The sequence below is a fragment of the Argiope bruennichi genome, chromosome 5 (assembly GCF_947563725.1).
Source record: "Argiope bruennichi chromosome 5, qqArgBrue1.1, whole genome shotgun sequence".
Taxonomy (NCBI): domain Eukaryota; kingdom Metazoa; phylum Arthropoda; class Arachnida; order Araneae; family Araneidae; genus Argiope; species Argiope bruennichi.
In genome coordinates, this window is record NC_079155.1 from 131,247,027 (window position 1) to 131,270,159 (window position 23,133).

At 28.3% G+C, this 23,133-nt stretch overlaps 1 protein-coding gene across 1 annotated transcript; it reads right to left on the bottom strand.

Annotated features, from left to right (window-relative positions):
* Positions 1 to 626: 626 nt before the first annotated feature.
* On the bottom strand, positions 627 to 23,125 carry LOC129968486 (F-actin-capping protein subunit beta). Its single transcript, XM_056082415.1, has 7 exons — positions 22,942 to 23,125; positions 11,703 to 11,792; positions 11,502 to 11,623; positions 9,049 to 9,304; positions 4,538 to 4,654; positions 2,208 to 2,273; positions 627 to 1,214 (listed from the first exon to the last, which is right to left on the bottom strand). Exons 1-7 carry the CDS (start codon positions 22,942 to 22,944, stop codon positions 1,038 to 1,040), a joined length of 831 nt encoding a protein of 276 aa, XP_055938390.1. The 5' UTR covers positions 22,945 to 23,125; the 3' UTR covers positions 627 to 1,037.
* Positions 23,126 to 23,133: the final 8 nt, after the last annotated feature.

Here is a 23,133-nt window from a genome sequence, read left to right on the forward strand (position 1 = left end):
AGCATGGAATTTCTGGATTGATTGATCTGGCAGGTCTTAAACAATTAAAACCTGCATATAAATTGCAAATTTATTAACAAATTAAATTTAATGGTTGAGTCATTTTTGAAGATATTTTCAATAATATCAGTGATGATTAGAAAATATTCAATAATGAAGCAACCTTTCATGTTTTATGCAATGTTAATCATCATAATTGTAGAATTTTAAGGCTAGAAAATTCACCTTTTATAAGAAAACATATACATGTCTCTTAATTTATAATAAATATTTACCTACAGAATTTATAGACCCTTTTATATCATTTCCATTCCACTTTCAAACCATGGACAGCATTAGTCTTAACAGAATTATTTGGCATGAAGTGTAGTTTGATTGTTTATATGCACACTATTTCTTCCCATTTATTTTATTTTATTTTATTAGGTTCAGGGAATGTCATGTTAAATTGAAAAATGATATCGAATTAATGAAATAAGTGATTGTAGAATGTTTTTAATATTGGCGAAGTTTCAGATTTGAATATTAATAAAATGTTCAAAATATAACAGAATTTGGTAACAAATCATTATTGTTAGAATTCAATGGACATAAAATGATACCATAAATATCACTGATTATCTATGAAAAAAAAAATGATTTTACTCACAGTTTTCAAATTTTTGATGAGAAAGTTTGAAATTAGAAAATTGAAAGTATTTCAGCAAATATTCAAACAAAATATATGCATAATATCATAAAAATTCTAGAAAGAATATTTTACAAATTTACATACATAAGATTCTATTAAATGAAAATATTTTTAAAAGAGATGTTGAATGGACGAAACGAATATTTGTAATAACAAATAGAAATTTTTAAAGTCCACCGGATGCAAACAAAAGTAGTAAAAAAAGGATTTCATAACACATTTGTTTTATGTATAATACAATGGCCACACCATTTAAACCTCTGAATTATTTAAAATAAACGCATAAACATAAATAACATTTTCTGAAATGCAGAAAATGTTGAAAGTTTTTGTTTGAATTGTCTGCTCAGATATCACTTCCCTTGGCTTGCCTTTTCTGCAAAGCTTTGGCCAAGTCATTTCTAAGGTCAGCTTGCTGTCTTTGCTCAGTGAGGGACTGCACAGACCGCAGTCCATTCACAATGTCTTTGGTTTTGCCAAAATAGATTTCATTTAGGGTATTGCGGATTTTGTTCTCCATGTCCTAGAAAATGATTAAAGAAAAATTATGATCTTAAAATTAGTTTATAACAGTTTTTAGGGTATTAACTTTATGGTATTATTAATAGCTTTTATGGTATTATTAATACCTCAAATAGCAAAACAAGTCTTTCAAATAAAAGCTAGGATAACTATCTTTAAGAATAATTTTATCAAGTTACAATTTTGAAAGTCTTTTTTTAAAAATATATATATATAGCTGAATTCTCCCCACCCCCGCTTTCTGATCTGTTCAAATAAATTTCCATTAAAAATTATTACCTCCTTAATTTATTTTCCCTTTTTGAAATATTACTACAGATTTCTATGGTGAAAAAGCATGCTGAGCAGGTATCTTTTTCCTTATTACTGTTTTAAATTTATTTTTCAGGGTAGAAAGTTAATTATCAGACAGAAATTGTTTGGTGTAGTTAAAATTCTCATTATTTATTGAAAATATTAACTTATATAATGTAAATGCTTTATTACAGTTATATTTTTATTTTATATATTAACTGAAAGATAATATTAAAAACAATTAAAATTAAAAAATATAAATTATTTACTAGTATACTTTTCAGTTCATATTTGGTAAATGGTAATTATTCTCTTCTGAAAGTATATTATCAGTTATTACAAATAACTGATAATGTACAGTTATTTCTGATAATGTAATGTTATTACAAATAATTGATAGTTTCAATTTTTTCTTTCAATAAAAAAATTAGATTTACTGATTATCCTCAAGAATAATGAAGAATTATTATGAAGTTCCATCACATCACAAGAGGCAGCAAATACTACATACTAAAGACTAAATACAATAAAATCAATTTCTAATTATAATAATATTAATATTAGTGTAACCTGAAGCATTCTAAATACTGATAAAAAACTGAAATGAAAACAACAATGAATCAAGAAGTATTATAAAATTCAATACATAAAAAAATATAATTTGTGTAATTTAATATCAAAAAATTTAATTTCCACGTACTTCTACTAGTTTTCCAATATTTGCAATGTGAGGATTAGCTTCATTAACATTTGAATCGCTTTCAATCTACATATATAAAAAAAAACAATATTAAAATTTCTGCTATAAAGACTTATCTACATGCAAATATTAGCATCATGCAGGTTAGAATCACAATTAATAATAATAATATGGTTTTTAGTTCATCGGTCACTTTTGCAGAAGGAAAGGAATATTCGTTATTTCCAATTTTTTAGCAAACACGTAGTTACTTCATTTCCTTGTCCCTGTTTTTTTGAAGTTTGTTTGAGTAAGACTTTTTTGCATTCTGTTCCCAGTGAATCTAGCACTATTTTGTTGATATAACCCCATAAATCTTGATTTTTAGAAAAATCTAACTTGAAAAAGCCAAGCTGTCCCTTATTTTGTATACTCATTCAGCAACAGCTATATTCTTTTATTACATAGTTCAGTAAAATTATAATGTTTTACTCAATATGAAGATTTTAGAGTCCGTCCTGCTCTTAGCAAATTTTTGAATAAAGAACATGCATTAAAAAAAAAAGTTCAATATTCCATGTGGATAATAACTTCCAATGGCTCACCATATTGGCTATATGTAGCCACATTTATGAAAAATGTTGTAAATCCTTAATTGAAAGGCTTCCAATTTAGTAATGGATCATTCCCTGAGATAGATAAATTTTCTCATAACCAATTTTTCTGTAAGTTTTATTGGCAATATTTAGCTGCAAAATCTCCCATGAAAATTGCAGCTACATATCTGGTTTTTGCTTGTTGTTTTTTAAAATTTCCAAACTTTCAATATACAAATCTATTTGCTTCATTAACAAAAATTATTGGATGCTTTGTCATACAATGGATTATATATTGTAATGATTCAGCTTCTTCCCTGGGTGACCACTGTGACATTCCTTTTTCCCACACTCGATAATTTACATTCCGGGCCATTCTTCATCAACGAAACTCCCACAGTGTTAAGTGCCTCCAGATTGCCAAATGGAAAACCCTCCTTTTAAGTACGGTCGTCTGGTCAATTAGTGCTAATCTAGATAAGGAACCACACATGCGTTTCCCAGGGAAATAAATCGTGTCTTCGAAAGGCGAGAGTGTCAAACACTCCAGATGTCCTTCATTTTTCCTATTGTGGAGGGTGGATGATCAATGGACATTTCCCACGGGCGACCAGAGACGATTCAGGTTGTTCTGAACGGTGATTGGGTAACAGGGAGTGGACAGGAAAGGTAGAGTCTGAGAGAAAGATAAAAGGTGAGATTTTTCGGAAGAAGAAAGAGAGAGGAGCTTGGAATGAAGTGGACTTCTGAGAAAAATTCAACCCGAAGGAAATTAGGTGGATTCCTAGAGCTAACCCTGCAGTAGCCTGAGACGCAATCGCCTGTTAGTTGTTCTTGTGAAGGCGTTTTCTCCAAATTTGTTCGAGGAACTATTTTTGTTTAAATTTCGTGCTATAAATAGCATCATTCATTTAACCTAGATGAGAAAGAGTTGTTTTTATGTAATAAAGCTGTAAATAAAGAATTTGATCATAATGCTACCTGTTATTGGATCGAGACTTTACAATATATCAAGTTTGGTCAAATATTTGTGTAAATGGTCTTAAAGCATGGAACAATACTAAATGAAATAAAGAGCATTATTTCAGCCTATATGATAATTTGATAATCTTGTCATTTGGGAAGATTTCTAGGAACAAGTTTGAAATTTCCTTGTAAGAATTATACAATTTACAATTGCACATATTTTAAAGACCATTTGATTTTTGCATGTAAATGTGGTGAAGATACAATGAATGGTTTATTATTTTCAGCTTATGGATTGATGATCGATGGCATTCAAATAGGAACAATGTTTTTATTAAAATAGATTTCTCAAGGTAAATATATAGAAGTACATTTCTCTCATTTTTCTAGTATCGAATATAAAAATAAAGCACTTTTCTGCACATATGGTGATATAAAATGCACAGATTGTTTTTAGGATCAAGCATACTTTGATTCTCCTCCAAATCAGAGAACATTAACAAAATTTACTTGTGTTATTCTAGAGTCCATTTCTAAGTCAACTGTGTTATTTTCAAATTTGTAAGAATATTCAGGAAAATAAAGACAAAAAAAAATATGATGCAATCTTAAAATGAATGAATTTATTTAAGACAAAATTGATAATAAAATGAATAAGAAATACAGATAGAAAAGCCTCAACAAAATTATTTTTAAAATTTGTTTTAGTGTTAATTTATATTTTGTATAGTTTGTTTCAAAGAAATTTGATAACTTAATTGTTAAAATAAGAAGAGGGAAGAAAATTACCTGTCTAGTAAGACTACCTCCTAAGTTCATAGTTCCAGAACCTGACTTATTTGTTTGAAGCCACAACATAACTGTGGATGTTAATTTATAGTGTGCACTTCGACCACTAGACTTCTCCTACAATAAATAAAATTTTAAATAACAAGCAAAATAAAATCGACATATTAGAAAGGTTGCCATTCAAATCTGGGAGAAAAAAAAATCACCATGTTTTCTCTCTATGTATATGCAATATAAGAGGAATGTGCAAACAACATTCATATATTGATTATAATGGAATAACAATACTCCATAGTTTTAACAATTGAAAAAAACAAGGAAAGGAAGCAACAATTTAACATTACTTGAAATAATAGTAATAAAAAAGGTTTATATTTATATACTAAGGAAAAAAAGAACAATTTCACTCTATTCGTTGCCCCAAATTTAGTAAGACAAAATACATCTGTTAAGGGGAGGAGAGATATTAATTACATCTCATGTTCTTTAATTGTAAGTAACAGAATTAAGGATTAGGGTGAAATAAAACATAAAATAACACATTTGCTCTCATGGTACAAGATAATTAATGATTACTAAACAAAATATATTACAAAGCAAGATTTTTATTTTTGCCAATTCATATAATTGGGTATTAATTGCTGCAAATTTTTCAATAATTAGTTTTATTTTCTAACACGATCATATTTACAATGCTGCTTTGCATTTGTTTTCCCTGAACTTTTTTCTACATTTCTAAAGCTGCATAATAATAATTCACATGAACTAATTCAGTAAACTGAAACAAATCCTTTGAAATCGTAAACATTTAAAACACCTCCATGACACTTTATGACATATTATATAGACCATTTAAAGAATCATTACATATTAGTGGTGAAAGAGTTAAATGTAACACTAAAACCAAACTGGCATCGCGATTCTGTTAGCTTGCTGTATGCTTTTTATAAAAATAAATTCACCATCTATTTATGCTGTTGTACAAAGTTTACAAAGAAGTTTGTTTTTGCCAACCATTAATTATTAAGTACCAAAGAATCTTCTTTCAGAGTTTCAACAAGCACATCCTTGTTGATACTAAATCCACTGTTCACAGTGATATTGCTATGAGACAACACACACATGAATTATTTTCATAACTTTTAATCTAAATATCAGGAAATTTTTCTGATGGCAAAATATTCACCTTAACGAATTTTATCACTTAATGAATCAAGCTGTTCTTTGTATGCTCTGAACATGCCAGAGAAATTTATATTTTAGAATAAAGAAAGTAAAGCATTTCAAGCATTTGTTTTTCACAGAATAATGCATTGTTCAATAAATATGAATTTAAACAAGATGCAGCTTTAAAACAGCAGAATTTTTGAACATGCATCCAAATATTTTTTATAGTATTCTTCACAAATATAAAACATTCTGATAAAAAAAAGACTTTTTTTTTTTTTTTTTTTTTTCCCTCCAGCTTTAGTAGCTCTTCTAGCAATGAAGTAGCTTGTAGTCACTCCAATATCCCATTTTTTTCTCCTCTCAGCCTTAGATTTTTAGGAATTGTTTAACAAGAATGAAAAAAACTCATATAAAAAAGACATCACTGGTTCAGCTGTCTGAATTTTTTAAAGAAATGTCTGTAGAATGTTAGAATATAACAGATGAAGGTAATTTGAGCTAAAATTAATTTATTCTGACAAATGTTTATAATATTATCATTCACGACAGATACAAGCAAAGTTTTTTACTGAAATCTATGTATTTCTTCATATTGACAAAAATCTTTTACAGTATTTTCACAAACACTGATAGTTTCTTCCAAGCAGGAAGAATGAAACTGTAACACAAATTCAGAAGAAACAGTAACTTCTAGGAAATCGGCTATTATAATTGGACTATTTTTAAATATTCTATTCTATCTTTAAAACATTTTTATAATAACGTCTACTTTCCATTCAATAGATTTATGCTGATACTGAACCAATCAATGGATTATGTGTAGTCCAAAAGTACCTAAATCTAAAATTTTAGTCATTTTTACACAAAAATTTCATTTTAATATGTTCAAAAATTTTTTTATTTACATTTGGTTCATCCATACTAATTTGTAAAAGTAACTGTATACCCAAACTTAATACAACTTCTTTAAAACAGTTCTTGAGCAGTGGTATGTCTGGAAAATATTTAATTTCAATACCTTATCTAAAGTCTATTGGTTAATTCACACAAATATCTTGCAATAAGATCCATTTGGAATTTTTATGAATTGTGGTTCAAATTTTCATCAAAACATTTTTTTACTATTATTTAAAGATTTCTAAAGAGATTGTAGAAAAAAATAGTGCTAACATGTTACAAATAATATATGGCATTATATTTTTGGCAATTTCCCTGACAGTGAACATACGCAAAAATATTTCCAATCTCTAATTGGAGTTAAGTTAAAAGAGGAATGCAACACAATAAGTTTTAATATCAATAAAAATTCAGCTTTCAATGGTTATGCTTGAACAAAAAGTCCAAAATAGCCTTTTTTTCAGAAAACAAATTTAATGTTTCTGGATCTGACATGTCCTCTTCTGTATTTCTCTTAGATACAAAGTTCAATATCAATGATAACTTTTTTGAAGCATTCTATTTACTTATAATACTTACTTGTTCAGGACTATGATTATGTATACATCATCACACGAGTCTCCCTTCAGGGTCCACGATATTGTATACGAGCCTTTGCTACTCCAGGAGCCCTCATTCACATACATGAGATTTAGATTTGGAACGTTTTATATAAATTTTTAAATAGCATTAGATAGCGGTTGAAGCCCATTACAACTTTGAAGTATATCTCGCAGAGTGTTGACCTTCAATATACACTTTCGTTTCCGTGCTTTTATTTATATTTTTTTACTTGATCTGGGGTATTTAACAGTTTAATGGTTGACATTTGAGCTTCATTTGTGGTAAGGCATTGGTTTCAATTATGTGTTTCTAGCTTTGATAGATTTATTGGCCAAAACAAACAATTCTTTGGTAAAACAAAAAAAAGTGAGAGTATGATTTAAAGTGACTTTGGTTTTTTTTCATTAGGAGAACATAGGAAAGTGCGTTCAGGTGACTGTTCCTGCAGATGAGAGTGAAATATTACAAAATTTTTACATTTATAACTTAGTTTACATGTGTATAATAATTGTTTTCATGGGTATAGCTAAAAGACGAGTGTTTTGCTTATTTCATTCATTTCCATTAATGTTACAGTCTTTATATTAATACATATTAAGTAGTAGTATATTACAAATGTTACTGGCAAAACTGAAGTCAATATATTAAAATAATGATTTTATATGTTTTTTTTTTTTTTTTTGTAAAATTAGGCTTAAATGCAAAAACTGCAAGGGCCTGTGATAATGCTCCACTTCGGAGCATTCAATCCTGTGAGAGCGCTTCATTCTCCACGGGCTGGTTTTAAAGTGGTTATTGTTATATAAATGCAAGCAGTATGCAGCAAATTGAGTTTGCGAAACTTCTCTAACTCATTCAGCAAAGTCAAGATTCATATTTTTATCTCCCCAATCCATGTTAAATACATAGTATGGGCAACTGATAGTTCATTATTTCTCAAATAATAAACCATTCAATAAATTCACATGCGAGCGACTAAACGCCATTCCGATGCTTCTGAAGTTTGAATGTTGGTTGCTATTCCCGCCAGTGAAATTTATTCTATTCTCTTGCAGAGATGCACTAGTCTCGCACATGTTCATTAACTATAATGTGGGAATCTTATGAAACAACCACTTTAAAAATTGAAATTGGATTGATCTACTTGTATACAGAAAAAGAATGGTAAGTTATGACACCCACAAATGGTATTTCATTTTTGAAGCTACTGGCAGCGATCCTTAATTCTTGCAATATTTAGATTTTAAGAAAAGGAACAACAAAACTCAAAATTCCTAATAATTTCCCAGTTTTTATGGAAATTTTCAAATTTCTATGCTTTTTAGAACTCTCTGTATTCTCCTGGTGCCATAGCAATCATGATTAAACATTTCCAATAAAAAAAAATTCATTTATAAAAGTAATTAACCATTTTTGTTATTACCGAACAGTGTTGTCTGAAAAATGTTATTAATTTATTATTAAATACAAAAATAAAACAAACTTTAGTAGACAACTTCTGTAGAAACTAACAAATGAAGGAAATGGTAAAAGTAAGGATAAATGCAAATTTAAAATTCTAAATATCATTTAACATGAATTAAAAAAATTAAATTTGTGAATTTGAAAAGAAAAACACAAGTAACAACCATAACATAATACACTTCTAATGCAAATAAATTTAATTCAATCAAATAATAAATGAGGAATATAAGAAAACTGTTCCAGTTACTACACATAAGCTTATTCAGAATATGCATACTTGCACAATAATTCTCAAAATTACAAGAGGAAACTACAAAAAGCACGATAAAAATTTAGATTTATTGAATGTTTAAAGAGACATAATGAGGAATGCTTACTTGAACTTCAACAACATGAATGGAATCCCAGCACCCTTTAATTTTCTTTGATCCATCTCCAGCTTTCTTTATCAATATAACACCAGCAAATCCATGCTCTAAATCCCACAGGTATACTGAAGATACACCTCCTTCAAAATACATCTCACGATATTGATCAAAAGCTTCATTTGCATCAATCTCTAATTTTCGCAATCTATCAGAAGGCATGGCTCCATCATCTAAGGGTGGATCATATGTGTTACTCCACGGAGATCTACACAAAGAGAAAATAGCACAAGTGATAATATGAACTTTTAATTTTCAAAAATGACATTGATCTGCTGTTTGAATTATTTAATTTCAGACAATGGGCCATAATGTCATTTTATTCAAATCTATATTTCTCTGTTACACAAATATGTGGTAATAAACTAGATTCTAGTTATTCACAAATATTTTGTGTAATTGAGAAATTTAGATTCTTCCATTATTTTTTGTTGTATCTTCCTCATTGCTTACAGTAAATTGACTACATATGCTTTTTTACATTTCAATAATCATTACAGTCAAACACAAATAATCAATGATGCCAAAACTAAAAATAAATGCTTAGCAAATATAACAAACATATAAATGATAATGCAACATTTTTTTTTCTCTTTTTTTCCCCCTGAAATATAAAAAGCCTGCATAAACTTCAAAAATAGATAATATATGTAATGAATTTGTTAAATGATGTTAAACAAATTTCAATAATTTATTTGTAGAAAAGATGAGCAATATTATATACCCATAAGATTAATAGCAGCTCATGCTCAAGTACCATGAGAATGATGTAAAAGTTCTACACTTTTGAGGTATTACTTTCGCACCACAAATTAGGCACTTTTAAATTAATTTAAAATATAGTCTACCCAGTCAGGTAGAAAACAATTTCTTAGATTTTTATTTAGATGAAGAATGTTTTTAATGAAGACACTTTAATTAAGAAATTGTAGATTTTTACTTACTAATTATAAAGAATTTTAAATAAATCTTTACTCCAATTTTTATTTCTTGTTTTAAAAAGTTGTGTTTTTTGAACCGCCCATATTTAGTTTTACATAAGTCAAAGCATCTTCATCTTAAAATCCTATATCATAATACTGGATTTTGCCTCTTCTCAGACAATCCAAAATTTGTTACTACAAACATTTTAAAAAATCATTTAACAGGCAAAGAAAAAAAAAAAAACGAGGAAAAAACATTAATTTTTTTCCATTTTTTAAAATTTATTCTTTATTTTATTCATATTTTCTTTCTAAATATATTTATTTTCAAATTTTATTTCACAATAATTCAACTTTCTAATTGCCAGTGCTGTTCAGCTTTAATAGTACCTCTCTTGGTAAAATGTAAAAAGATAGAGAGTGTACTCTCAATCTTTCCTATTCGCTCTAGTGTGATTCCTGAACTAGAAGAAATAAGAATAAAGAGAAATTTTAGCACTCAGAAAAGCATAAAGCTTCTCAAAGATGTGGAAGAGAGAAATTCACACATACACACACATTCTTTTCCCTACTTCTTGGCTGAAGATGAAGATATAGAAAGATTAGATGATACAAATTTAGATATTAGTATAAAAATAAAATAAAATAAATAAGTCATTAATTAAATTTATGCATTGAAAAGAATTATATAATATTTATAGATTGTCACACACTAAGATATATGTTTTGAAGATTCAAAGTCAAAATAATAAATAAGCACTTAATAAAATTACATAATTTGCAAAATATTCAATAACAATAATAAGTTTGAATAGAATATTTGAGGTTTAATAAAAATTATATTTTATCCATCCTAGTTCAATATTAATTGATACATTCATTGCTTTTATCAAATAGTTTTAAAGAACCTCATTTAACCAAAACTAATTCTTTTTGTACACCAAAAAAAAGGAGCTTGATTAAGAGGAAACTAAAATTGTTATTTTTAGTTAGGATTTATTTTCTTTAAATATCATATCTTTATACATTTGAATATGAATCCATTAAACAAAAAAATTATGACAAATATAGTTAAAAAATGAAATCTCACACCTCAAGAAAGTTAATTTTTAAAAGAACATGGGGAAGTAATAGTTAGCACTCTGGACTCTGAATCCAGCAATCTGAGTGGAACCTAATTTTTCCCTAGGGGAACCTGTAATTCTTAGAAGGTGTATCCCCAAATGGCAGATCGGGGAATGCCTCCTTCGGGTCGTAGGAGGGAAATAAAATACCTCCCACGGACCAAAAGGCAGAAATCCAACATCTTTGAGGCAATGGCAATATCCCTATGGCTATCTAATTGTTCCCCTTTCTCCCTTATTTTTTATTGCACTTGTCAACGACAACAACAACAATAGCAGGGGGGAAGAGATATTACAAAATCTAATGCTCTTTAAAACTAGCTAAGTGAAATTTAGAATGAAAAGGAATGCTACAAACCTATAAGAATCTCCATCTCGATTGTAGTCACATAGCAAATAATCTTTGCCAAGAGTTTTATCACGTGCTATCTTTAATGGCTGGTCAACAGAGGAGAGTAAATCTTCGCAAAGACTTGGCACCTATTAACAAATATTATGCATTTTATTTTGAATAAAAATTTTACAAGCATGGAAATAGACACCTTAACATTCTTCTTACCAAATCGATGAGGTCGCTCAAATTTTTTTCAATCTGTTGCGGTGGAAGTCTTCGCATCAAGTCTAAAGCACAGTCCAGCTGCTGTTCAGACTGAAAAAAAGTATCAGAGATTAAATTTAAGACACACCCGTGTTTTGCGCAGTGTTGAACTATAGCAACTACAATATTACTTATTTGTTTAATATACAAAGGTGAGGTCAGACATAATTAGACAATATAGGAGCTCTGATTAATTGACAAGAACCTTCAAAATTATTCAATTCTTATCACTAATTTAATTAGTACATTTTTTTTAATATAATCAACAACTAACATGTTAGTTAATTTTAATGGATTTATAATTCAGATGTAAGAAAACAATAAAATACATGATAATTTTAAATTATTTTGAGTTTTATTAATTGTATAAGTATTAATTATTTTACCAAAATTAAACCTTTAGATTGAAGGATCTTCAAATTACAATACAATAAACCTCCCAGTTAACCGAAGTCCAGTTTATAAGTGATGCCTCTGAAAATAGAAACTCCAAAAGATAAACATTTAATGTCTCTCAATACCATATTGTAGTATTTAAATGTCTTTTTTTCACATGAAAAATAATTGTTCTACAAGCCATAGCCTATTCTATGTTGTATATTAATACTTCTTTTTAAAGCAACACAGAAACTACAGTGATATATTACTGTTAATTTAGCTTATTCTAATATTTTTGGACGGTGGGAAAAGCTGATGAAGATTGCCTTTCTTCTAATAAACAGATGACAAGGCACCATTGTTTAAAAACATTATGAGGAATACAAATCAAGACTACTGAGAATTTTTAAAGCAATTTATAGGCTATAAAGCATAATTAAATATTTTCCGATATATTGATCCCAATCCTACAACTGAAATTTTAACTTTAATAAAGAACATTAAAAAGAGAATTTTAAATTCGTTTACACTTGAAATATTTTAGAATTTACAGTAATAAGATGCAAAGTACTAATAGATATTCACAGCTTAACTGGAAAAAATTATACTTCACTATTACTTAAAATACTTATAATAGTTCAGATAACCGAGTAGTATTGTACTGCTATACGAATGAATATTAACAACTATTGCTGCTTTTCTTATCATAAGGAATTCCTCAAAAAAGTATTTTATTCTTTTCAATTTTGAAAATATCTGACATGATATTGATATTTTTCAGACCAGTAGAATAGAGCAGTAGCAGAGTCAAAATGCTTATGCAATTGTAAATAATGATTTTCTGCAATTCTCAAGAATGGCAAGAACAAAGAAAACACCATTGTTCAGGATACAAACTGACAGTGATGAGGATATACAATGAATTGTCACAAACCTAAAAGGAAATGATAAAACTAGTTTTGAACTAGCATATATTAGACACCATTGGTAACCATTTATTCATCAGAATAAATGATTAATAAAAATGTTGCATAATTTGGTCTTAATAACATTCCAGGCAAAATGTTTTTAAACTTCAAATTTTGATAGCCATTTAAATTATGATTTTAAATACCTTACTTCATTCTGTTTATTGTACTATGCATTTCCTAATTTTCTTTCAATATCATTATGCATCCAACTACAGCACAGAAAATAGCAGCAAAATTTTAAAATGCAGAAATATTTCACCATACATAAATTCTGAATTTAAAACTTAACTGTAAATACAACAAAATTCCAAGTTTCTGTTTGTACAGAAACCTATCAGAGATGTAGCTTGATGTGTAAATACTTCAGTGTGCTGCCAGGAAGAGGGCGGAAACCGGTTGCAAATGAAATTGTCGAAGAAGTCGCTACTGCTGTGGTTGAAAGAGCCTCCAGTTCCAGCTATTCTTCAGGAAGTGCTGAATTCATGTCACATGAGCTAGCAATTCCATAGTCAACAGTACAAAAAATTATGGCTTTGGCAAATTTTATGGTCAGATGATTTTCCTTAGATGGAGCAGTGAATAATCAAAATTGCCCCATATGGGGTGCTTCACTTCCTGATGTCCTGCACCAACAACCACTGCATTCTGATAACATGACTGTATGGTATGGATTTGCTGTTGATTTATCCTAGGTCTTTTTTTCTTTTAAACTCTCACTCCTCATGATCTTAAAACATGCTCTTTCACAAGTGCAAGATAAAGTGAACTTCAACAACAGGTCATTCTTGCAAGATGCAGTAACACCTTACAAAGGGATACCAAGTCAAAGAACCGCTTTGCACTAGCTTTGATGACAATCATGATCCATAGTTTTTCCAGATGCCTGGCCTCCTTATTCACCTGATTTAAATCCCTTGGTTAATTCTGGTTGTGAGCATTCTTAAAAGACTGTGTTTATGGAGAAGGAATTAGGACTTTACTCGAGTTGAAAATTAAAATTACATGCCATGTTGCTAAAATCCCTCAAGAGTTTATTCGCATTACCACGGAACATGCTATAATGTGCTTTCAAGGCATCATTGATGTCAATGGAACACATTCTGTAACTAAAAAATTTTGGTAACTGAATAAATGATTCTGACAAAAAAATTTTTTTGTCTGTCTTTAAACACCATAAATTCCCCTTAGTGGTCAAAATTTGATTTTTCTAAAAATTTATTTTATTGCAAAAATCTTTGCCTCATGGTCCATATAACATATATACCAAGTTTCATCAAAATCTGAAAGGCAGAACAGGTTCTAGAAGGGTCTGAATAGGGTTACTTTAATTAAAACCTGTATCTTTATTTTTAATTACTTACTTTCCAAATGAATATCCCCCCCCCCTTTCTAATGCAGTTAACGAAGAATAAAAATGTATCCCATAAGAATGAATAGGCATAAGGCCAAATTAGGAAATCAAGAATCATGAAAATCTTAATATATATAAATTACGTGTCACGTTGTTTGTCCGCGATGGACTCCTAAACTACTTAACCGATTTTAATCAAATTTGCACATCGTGTGCAGTTTGATCTAACTTAAAAGATAGAATAGCCCTTTTTTTTGAATTTTTAATTAGAATTTTAATTATTAATTAAAAACTAACTTTCCCGCCAAAAAAATCTTTTCATTTTTCCCATCGCCAAATGAGTACGGCTTCAGTTTTTTTCCCCAACAGTCATGAAGCTAGGCTTAAGATTTTTCGGCTGATTATTTGAAACGATTCTATTTATTTTCTTAATGTTTGATGCATTTAAAATTAAACATTGTTAATGAATCTATCTTTCAGATTCATTCTGAAGTACTTTCGAATTAAAATAAAACAAAATAAAGGAAATTAAAAATTTCTAATCTGCATAGCGTTACCCAAACTGGAGTAGAAAATTCGTGCATTTGCTTTAGCATAATTGGCGTTGAAAATTCACGCATGCGCATTGTTTTCTTATTGTTGACAAATATTTTCAACGGATGCGGATTTGGTTTTGATGGTTTAATATGTTTCCGACAGATTATTTCAAACGATTCTTTTTATTTTTTTAGTGTTTGATGCATTTGAAACTAAACATTGTTAATTAAACGATCTTTTTATGATGAATCTGAGAAAATTTTGTTGAAAACTTCTTGAGATATTATATAAATTAAGAAAAATATTCTTTAGTGGCCATAAGGTTTAAATACTCAGCGACTCTGTTTTCAGTACTCATATTTAAAAAAAATGCTTTGTTTCAGTAAAAAAATATTATATTTATTGCAGTTTAATCATGAAGTTTTAAAATATTTTAATGAAGAAGCAATTTAAATGGGAGTTCCATAAAATATTTAATTATTAAAATTTTAACATGCATTGAGATTGGCGAAGCAGCTGGTCGCCAAAGGCGGCTAGTTTATTATAAAAAAAACTCACATGGAGGAAACATCATGTCAAATTTGTTAATCATTGCCTGGCAGCTCACAAGTTAGGATTATTCACCTGCTTGAATTAGTGGAAGTTTAAATATAAATTTAAAACCAAGATATATTAAAATATTGTTGAAAAATTTATCCCCAGTAAAGAATTTACCTAATTGTAATGTAACAAAATTAAAAACATTCCTGCAAATGGTAAAATATATTTTATATACACATATCTCTAATAAGAAAGATGATAGAATATTCATAACTTATCGACGAATCATGACTACTCGTGACAGAATGAAAGGTTATGAACTTTCATGTGTAGGTGAACTCATTTGAGTTTAGGTTTTAATTTTGTTAGCGTTCATCATGTCATGGGCAATACTAGCAAGATGATGATCCAAAAATCATATTTGTAATGTAATATTTTCAGAAATTATAGAGAAAGAACAACATTTCAATACATTTGTAGTTAATTAAATATTTTTAATAAAATTGTACCAAAGTATACATTTTCAATTTTTGAAGTACAATAAATATATATCATAATTTTGAACATGCACAGCAGAAAAGAAGACACTTTTGGGATAAACTTCAATTTATTTTTCCTTAGGAAGGCATGGTTTGTACATGCTGAAAAGCAATAAGAAGCATTTGCTTACATTGCAACACTCAAGTAATGCAAGTGAAATTTTTCTCTTGGTGCTTAATGATTTCTTTGATACATGTTGACTACGTAAAGAGAATCTTAAGCATCTTTTAAAAATGCCATTGGGATTAGGGATTTTTATCTCTTCACTTGCAGCCTAAAAACTAAAATATTAGCAATTTTTTAGAGGTGCAATAGAAGTAATTAAATTAATCATCGATTTAAATCAAGAAATAAGAAATTTTACAAAAAAGTAACAAATTAATTTAAGGTAAAAGATTATATATATATATATATACCAGCCGCCTTTGGCGACCAGGCGGTTCGCCCATCTTAATGTTCGTTAAAATTTTAATAATTAAATATTTTATGCAATTCCTACTTTAATAGCTTCTTCATCAAAATATTTTAAAACTTCAAATTTTGATAGTCATATAATTCACTCATAATATTATAAAGGCCTTCAGTCATAACGTGATATGTATCTTTCTCATTTTCTGTTAGTTCCCGTAGAATTTATACTATAAATAAAAGTGGAAAGGATTAATCTGCAATTAATATAATAATATTTTTTACTGAAACAAAGTATTTTTTTGTAATATGATTACTGAAAAGAGTCACTGAGCGTTTAAACTTTATGGGCACTAAAGAATATCTTTCCTAATTTATGTAATATTTCAAGAATTTGTCAACAAAATATTCTCAGATTCATCATGACCAGAACGATTCATTAACAATGTTTAATTTTAAATGCATCAAACATTAAGAAAATAAAACGAATCGTTTAAAATAATCGGTTGAAAACAGGTTAAAAAAACTACTTAAAAAACGATGTACTTGAAACTATAAGCGTATACAAAAAATATATAACTAACTTAAATACACTTTAATTACAAAAACATGCAACGAACCTAAAAATAATTTAAATCGAGTCCGCTTCCGTTGAAATGTAAACAATCATAATACAATGCGCATGCGTGAATTTTCAACGCCAGTTACGGAACGCAAATGCGTGATTTTTTCTACGCCAGTTGGGGTAACGCTATGCAGATTAGAAATTTTTAATTTCCTTTATTCGGTTTTATTTTAATTCAAAAGTACTTAAGAATGAATCTGAAAGATCGATTCATTAACAATGTTTAATTTTAAATGCATCAAACATTAAGAAAATAAATAGAATCGTTTCAAATAATCAGCCGAAAAATCTTAAGCCTAGCCTCATGACTGTTGGGGGAAAAAAAACTGACGCCGTACTCATTTGGTGGTGGGGAAAAATGAAAAGATTTTTTTTGGCGGGAAAGTTAGTTTTTAATTAATAATTAAAATTCTAATTAAAAATTCAAAAAAAGGGCTATCCTATCTTTTAAGTTAGATCAAACTACACACGGTGTGCAAATTTGATTAAAATCAGTTAAGTAGTTTAGGAGTCCATCGCGGACAAACAACGTGACACGTAATTTATATATATTAAGATATTTAGAATTTAAATGATAAGGCTTTATATATCAGAGGAGAGATATATTATCTCTCATACTCTATAATTGTAAGTCACAAAATTAAGGACGGGGAGAAATAAAACAAAACATTTTTTGTTATCATGAAACAAATTATTTAATGATTACTTAACAAAAATATTGCAAAGGAAGATTTTTTTATTTATTCATTTTTGCCGATTCAAATATTTGGTCATCATTTTCTGCAGATTTTTCTTCTGAGGCTAATGAACCTCATCTGTAACAAATCAAGTATAACATTTCTGTATGGCTTAACATGCATTTTTTTCCGGTGAATATATGTGAAAATATTTCCAACATATTATAGAATGAATTAAAGGTCAAATGTAATGCAACAAGTTTTAATGCTCATACAAATTCAGATTTAAATTGTTGTTCTAAAAAGTTCGAAACTGATTCATTTTCAGACATTAAATCTGACATTTTTGGATTTGATGTGCCATTCCTTTTAGTCACTAAGTCCAGCATCAATAATAACTCTTTTGAAATGACATGCAGTCTTGTATGTTTTCCTCTTTTGGCATGATTAGTAAATGCCTGTTTTCCCATATTACTTATGCATATTATCTTCTTATAAAGAGAGCAGTATGCAAATAAATGGATTTTGCAGAACTTCTTGAACCAGCAAATCAGGATTGATTTTTTTTTTTAATCTTTCTATTATGCATTAAATAAGGATTTGATATTTAAAAAAAAATTCTCTAAACTATTTTGAATAAGCCTACAGTTTCTTATGTAATAAACCCTTCAATAAACTCAAGGAAGACTTAACACTAACGCGCTGCTTCCGCAAATTGAATGTTACTATTCCTTGCTAGAAAAATGTATTTTATTCTTTTATGCAATTGCAGAAGATTCATACATGCTCATTAGCTGGAATTTGGGGATCTTATGGAATGAAAACAACTGCTTCACAAATCAAAACTTGAATAATCTATACAGAAAAAAAAAAAAAAAAAAAAAGCGAGAGAAGTTTCTGCATTACACAATCTTGTTTCATTTTTGAAAGCTCTGACTACGATCTTTTCTTTTTGCAATCTTTAGAGATTGGCATTATTTGGATGAGGGGGGGGTAATCAATTCCCTGCATGTTCTCTGCTTTTAAGAAAATTTTCAAATTTCATGGTTCTTATAGATAATTTTTAATGTCCCTGTGTTTTCCCTGTTCTCCTGGTAGCGTGGCAACCCTGTAAATCTAACATATTGTCAACTTAAAAGATAATATAAATATCTAATATATTAAAGCTGTTCCAAACACAATAAATTAAACAGAATACAGACAATATTAAATCTAATTCTATCAATAAAGATAATATTCCACTAATCTCTGTTACACTTCTTGCAGTCTAACAATTCTTTTAGTATCCAGTGAGATTTAGGCATTTTTTTTATGTGTGTATAATAATTAATTATGGATTATACTTTATTTATATTTTTTTATGTTGAAATGTTGCAAAAAATAACGAATTTGGATTTACAATTTTTATTATATAAGCTTCCATTTTATCCTAAACAGAACCTAAGAAAATAATTATAGCAGTTCTATTAAGTAAAACTTGATTAAAGACAGAGAAAAAGCTTGATTAAAGATGGGTGAATTTCAAATCCATAGGAATGTCATTACATTGTTGCTCCACATCACAATTTATTATATTCACCATATTTCATAAAATAGAAGTGTTTTTCTCCTATTGTTTTTTTCCAGGAATTTTCCTATTTTGTATTTGACAATGCATTTCCCCTTCTTGGTAGATTAATTGCTTTGGCAGACTTTAGCGATCAGTTTTTATTTGAGTGTTCTGGAGTTGTTTTGTGTGTTCATTGCAAGAAAACAAAACTTTACATGGAACTATACATCTACATCTACAGTATGCTACAAATAATTTTTATGTCTTAAGCATTCTGCAATACACATGAGATTTTTCTCTAAAACTTTCATTAGTTAATCTAACAGTTATATCTATACTGTTAACAAGATAACAGCTCATCTAAAAGGACACATCTACTTTTAATAATATAGTAGTTATGAAAAACCCAAATTTCTTCCTTACTTCTGTTATTTTATATTAAAAATTACATAAAAATAAAATCAAGTTTAAAAACAAGGAAAAATTTGACACTATGCATGTAAGAAATCCTAGAACTATTATTACTAGGGATTGCAATACCGGACCAAAATTTCAATACCGGTATTCTGTATTTTTTAGATCTTAATACCGGGATACCGGTTTTAGAAATTTTAGAAAAAGAAAGAAAACACAAGTGTTTTTTCGTTTTATTTGCCAGTTGCCAGAGAGTGTGAATATCACAAAAAAATAATATGTAGCGTATAAATTATAACAGCATATAAAGAATCACAAAAAAGTAAAGGAACAACTTGTTTATTTAAATTACAAAAAAAAAAAGTGTTAACATCACTATTCAGTCTGTGGTACAATTACAAATTTTTGAAATGTGATCTTAAAAACATAATGCATCCATTGTACTGTCATTAAGCCTGAAAAGTAATTTTGTGTAAAAATTACCAGCTGTCGAAAACGCTCTTTCGGCATCTACGCTAGTTGGTGGTACTGTTAGCAATGCGCGATATACTTTTTCCAAGTATTGACCTCTAAATCCCTCATCTTCAAATAAATCAATTTCTCGTTGGATGGTTTGGGATATAGCTCATTTCTGTATTGTATTTTGGTTCGTTGGATTTTTTTTTTATTTATCGCTAATTCTAATTTTTGTTCAAAAGACAATTTCTTTTCACTATCGACATTAGTGCCATCATAATCTTCGATACCTGAACCGAATTTTTGAATGTGGATAGGTTTGTGGGTAAAAAAATTTACTATAAACTTAATCAGATTTGAATTGATTTTCTTTTCTTCTTTTTCATTTTCATTTTTAAAATCATTATAATTATGAAAATACCATAAGACATTTTTTATTTCGGTATGCCTTTCTTCTGTACGATTTTTCAATGCAATATATAATTTTTCAGATAGTGATGTGTGCTGTTCTTTCATGACTACAATATGAAATTTATTGTTGCATTAGCTGTTAATAAATTAAAATCTCTCCAACATAATGCCTCTATAGTCAGTTTTATTGTAAGTAGAGCTGATATAGTTCTGGATATTAAGTCGAATTTACTATCTGAAAAATTAATTTACAGGTTTAAGTCTATTATTGCTTTTTGGATTGGATTTCTAAATTTCAAAAATCGTTCCATCATTAGGAGTAAACTGTTCCAACGTGTCTTAGAATCTATTATTAACATATATTCTGTTTTATTTTCAATTAGTATATATTTTTGTAATATGACATTTTTTTGTAGGGGAACGTTTAATTATCTTAACAATTTTTCGAACTTTATAAATTATAGGAAGCAATTCTTGATGGGTTAATATTTCATCCTCATTAGCAATATCTTCTTGAACAATTACATTGTCATTATCTTCATTGTCAATATCACTCTCACTCTTTTCAATGTCGGAATCCGAAGTTTCTATATCCACAGTATTTGGATTCTTCTGTTCTTTATTTTTTTTTGGTATAATACATCTATTACTCCTAATTGAATTCCATGAGCATATCGCAATTGCTGATTTGTACCAATCAACTTTCCAACTTTTTTCATAACTGTTGTGCCATTAGTCGTTATGGATACAATATCTTCTTTCATGGATAATCCATGTTTCGCTAATTTAGATTTAAGCCATTAATTAGATAATTAATTTCACCCGTTAGGGAGACATAAAAACAAAAACGTATATTATTTTGCTATGTTGGCGATCCCTGAAAATATAGTGGAGACGATTTTAAAAATTTCTAGTAATTACCGAAAAACTGTTATTTGAACTTGTGAATACCAGTATTAGAAAACTGCACAAATGGCTCAAAATACCGGTATTCGGTATTCTGGTATTGCAATCCCTAATTATTACTATCATTTACAATAATATCATTGGTTCTTAATTTAAAGGCTTTTGCTCTCTCAGAATTATATATGTAAATTATTTTTTAATAACAAATGACATGCAAATCAGATAAAATACAATAGATTTTAACTTTAAAAAAATCATTAAATCAACAAACTAGTATATTAGGAAATTACTTACACGACAAAAGACTCAAAAAATGTCTTTTTAGTAAGTATAGATTAGGAATTTTTTTCAAAAAATCATTAACATATAATCATCACAGTAAAAGTACAAAGTGCGGAATATATTTAGAATTTTATTATACCTATAATACAATGAAATATATTATTTAAATGGATAATAGTAATATTGGAACATTTAGAGACAAGCATTTGCAGTCATAAACATAAAATATATATAATACATATCTAGGAATGTACATTTAAACAGTCAAAAATTGCAAAGTTGAAAGAAATACAAATCATACAATGAAAAATTTTAATAAAACGAATAACTTTCCTCAATGCTGGATTTATTTAGTGAAATTAATGACTTAAAAGGAAATTTTAGTACAAAATTTAAGTTTAAAAATTAAACTATAAATAATAGTTTAAATTAACAGTAATTTAGATTTAAAAAATAAACATGAAAATTAACAAACCATTAGTTCTCTATTATGAACTGATTTAATGCATATGATAAAGTGACTCATATTGATTTGAACATTTAAAATTATTCAAAAACATCCGATGATGATTTTCTGTTAACAATAATGATTATTGCCAATTAAATTTAAGTATTTGATATTAGGAAGGCACCAGTATAATTCCTTCCAAGTGAAATCCTCAATGTCTTCGGATAATTTGGTATAGATAGAAAATGAATTTTTCATAAGCATTTTTTTAAATTCTAACTTAATTATTAAAGACTTTTGAAAATTGCACTTGAAAAATATTAAAGCAACATTTTATACAAACTTATGTTTTATAAGTGACTAATAGAAACAAAAAATACCATCCGCAAATTGCTTATATATGTAATGTAAATAAAATCTAAATTCAATGGGCATAAAAAATCGTGCATTTCCCACTATTTTTTAACAGTAGATTTTTGTACTGAATACAAGTTGACCAAATACAACATATTAAGAGTGGAAAAAAAAAAGATTTAAAATAATTAAAGAAAGTGCCAATAAATCACGAGCTTTACAATACTAATTAAACGTACATACTGTTTTTTTAAGTTTAAAGTATTATAATTATCTTAAAAAAATAAAATAATTTTTCAAATGTGAAACACATCCTTTAATGCCGGATATATTCAAGATTGCAAACAACTTACCATTTTTGGATATGAGTAAGGTGTTCCACGAATAAATATAAAAAATAGGCGATCTGAATATTAATGTAACAAAATAATTTAAATTACAAGAACTACGGTGACACCCACTTAAATATACATAACACTCATGACATATCAGCAGACACAGCGGATAGCCTATATTAGTTCCAGTGATTAAAAAGCATCGTTGTA

Coding starts and splice junctions, on each gene's coding strand:
- LOC129968486 (XM_056082415.1), bottom strand. Junction 11,624..11,702: donor TGAGCGACCTCATCGATTTG/GTAAGAAGAATG, acceptor ATTTGTTAATAG/GTGCCAAGTCTTTGCGAAGA. Junction 9,305..11,501: donor CGAGATGGAGATTCTTATAG/GTTTGTAGCATT, acceptor CTCTTTGTGTAG/ATCTCCGTGGAGTAACACAT.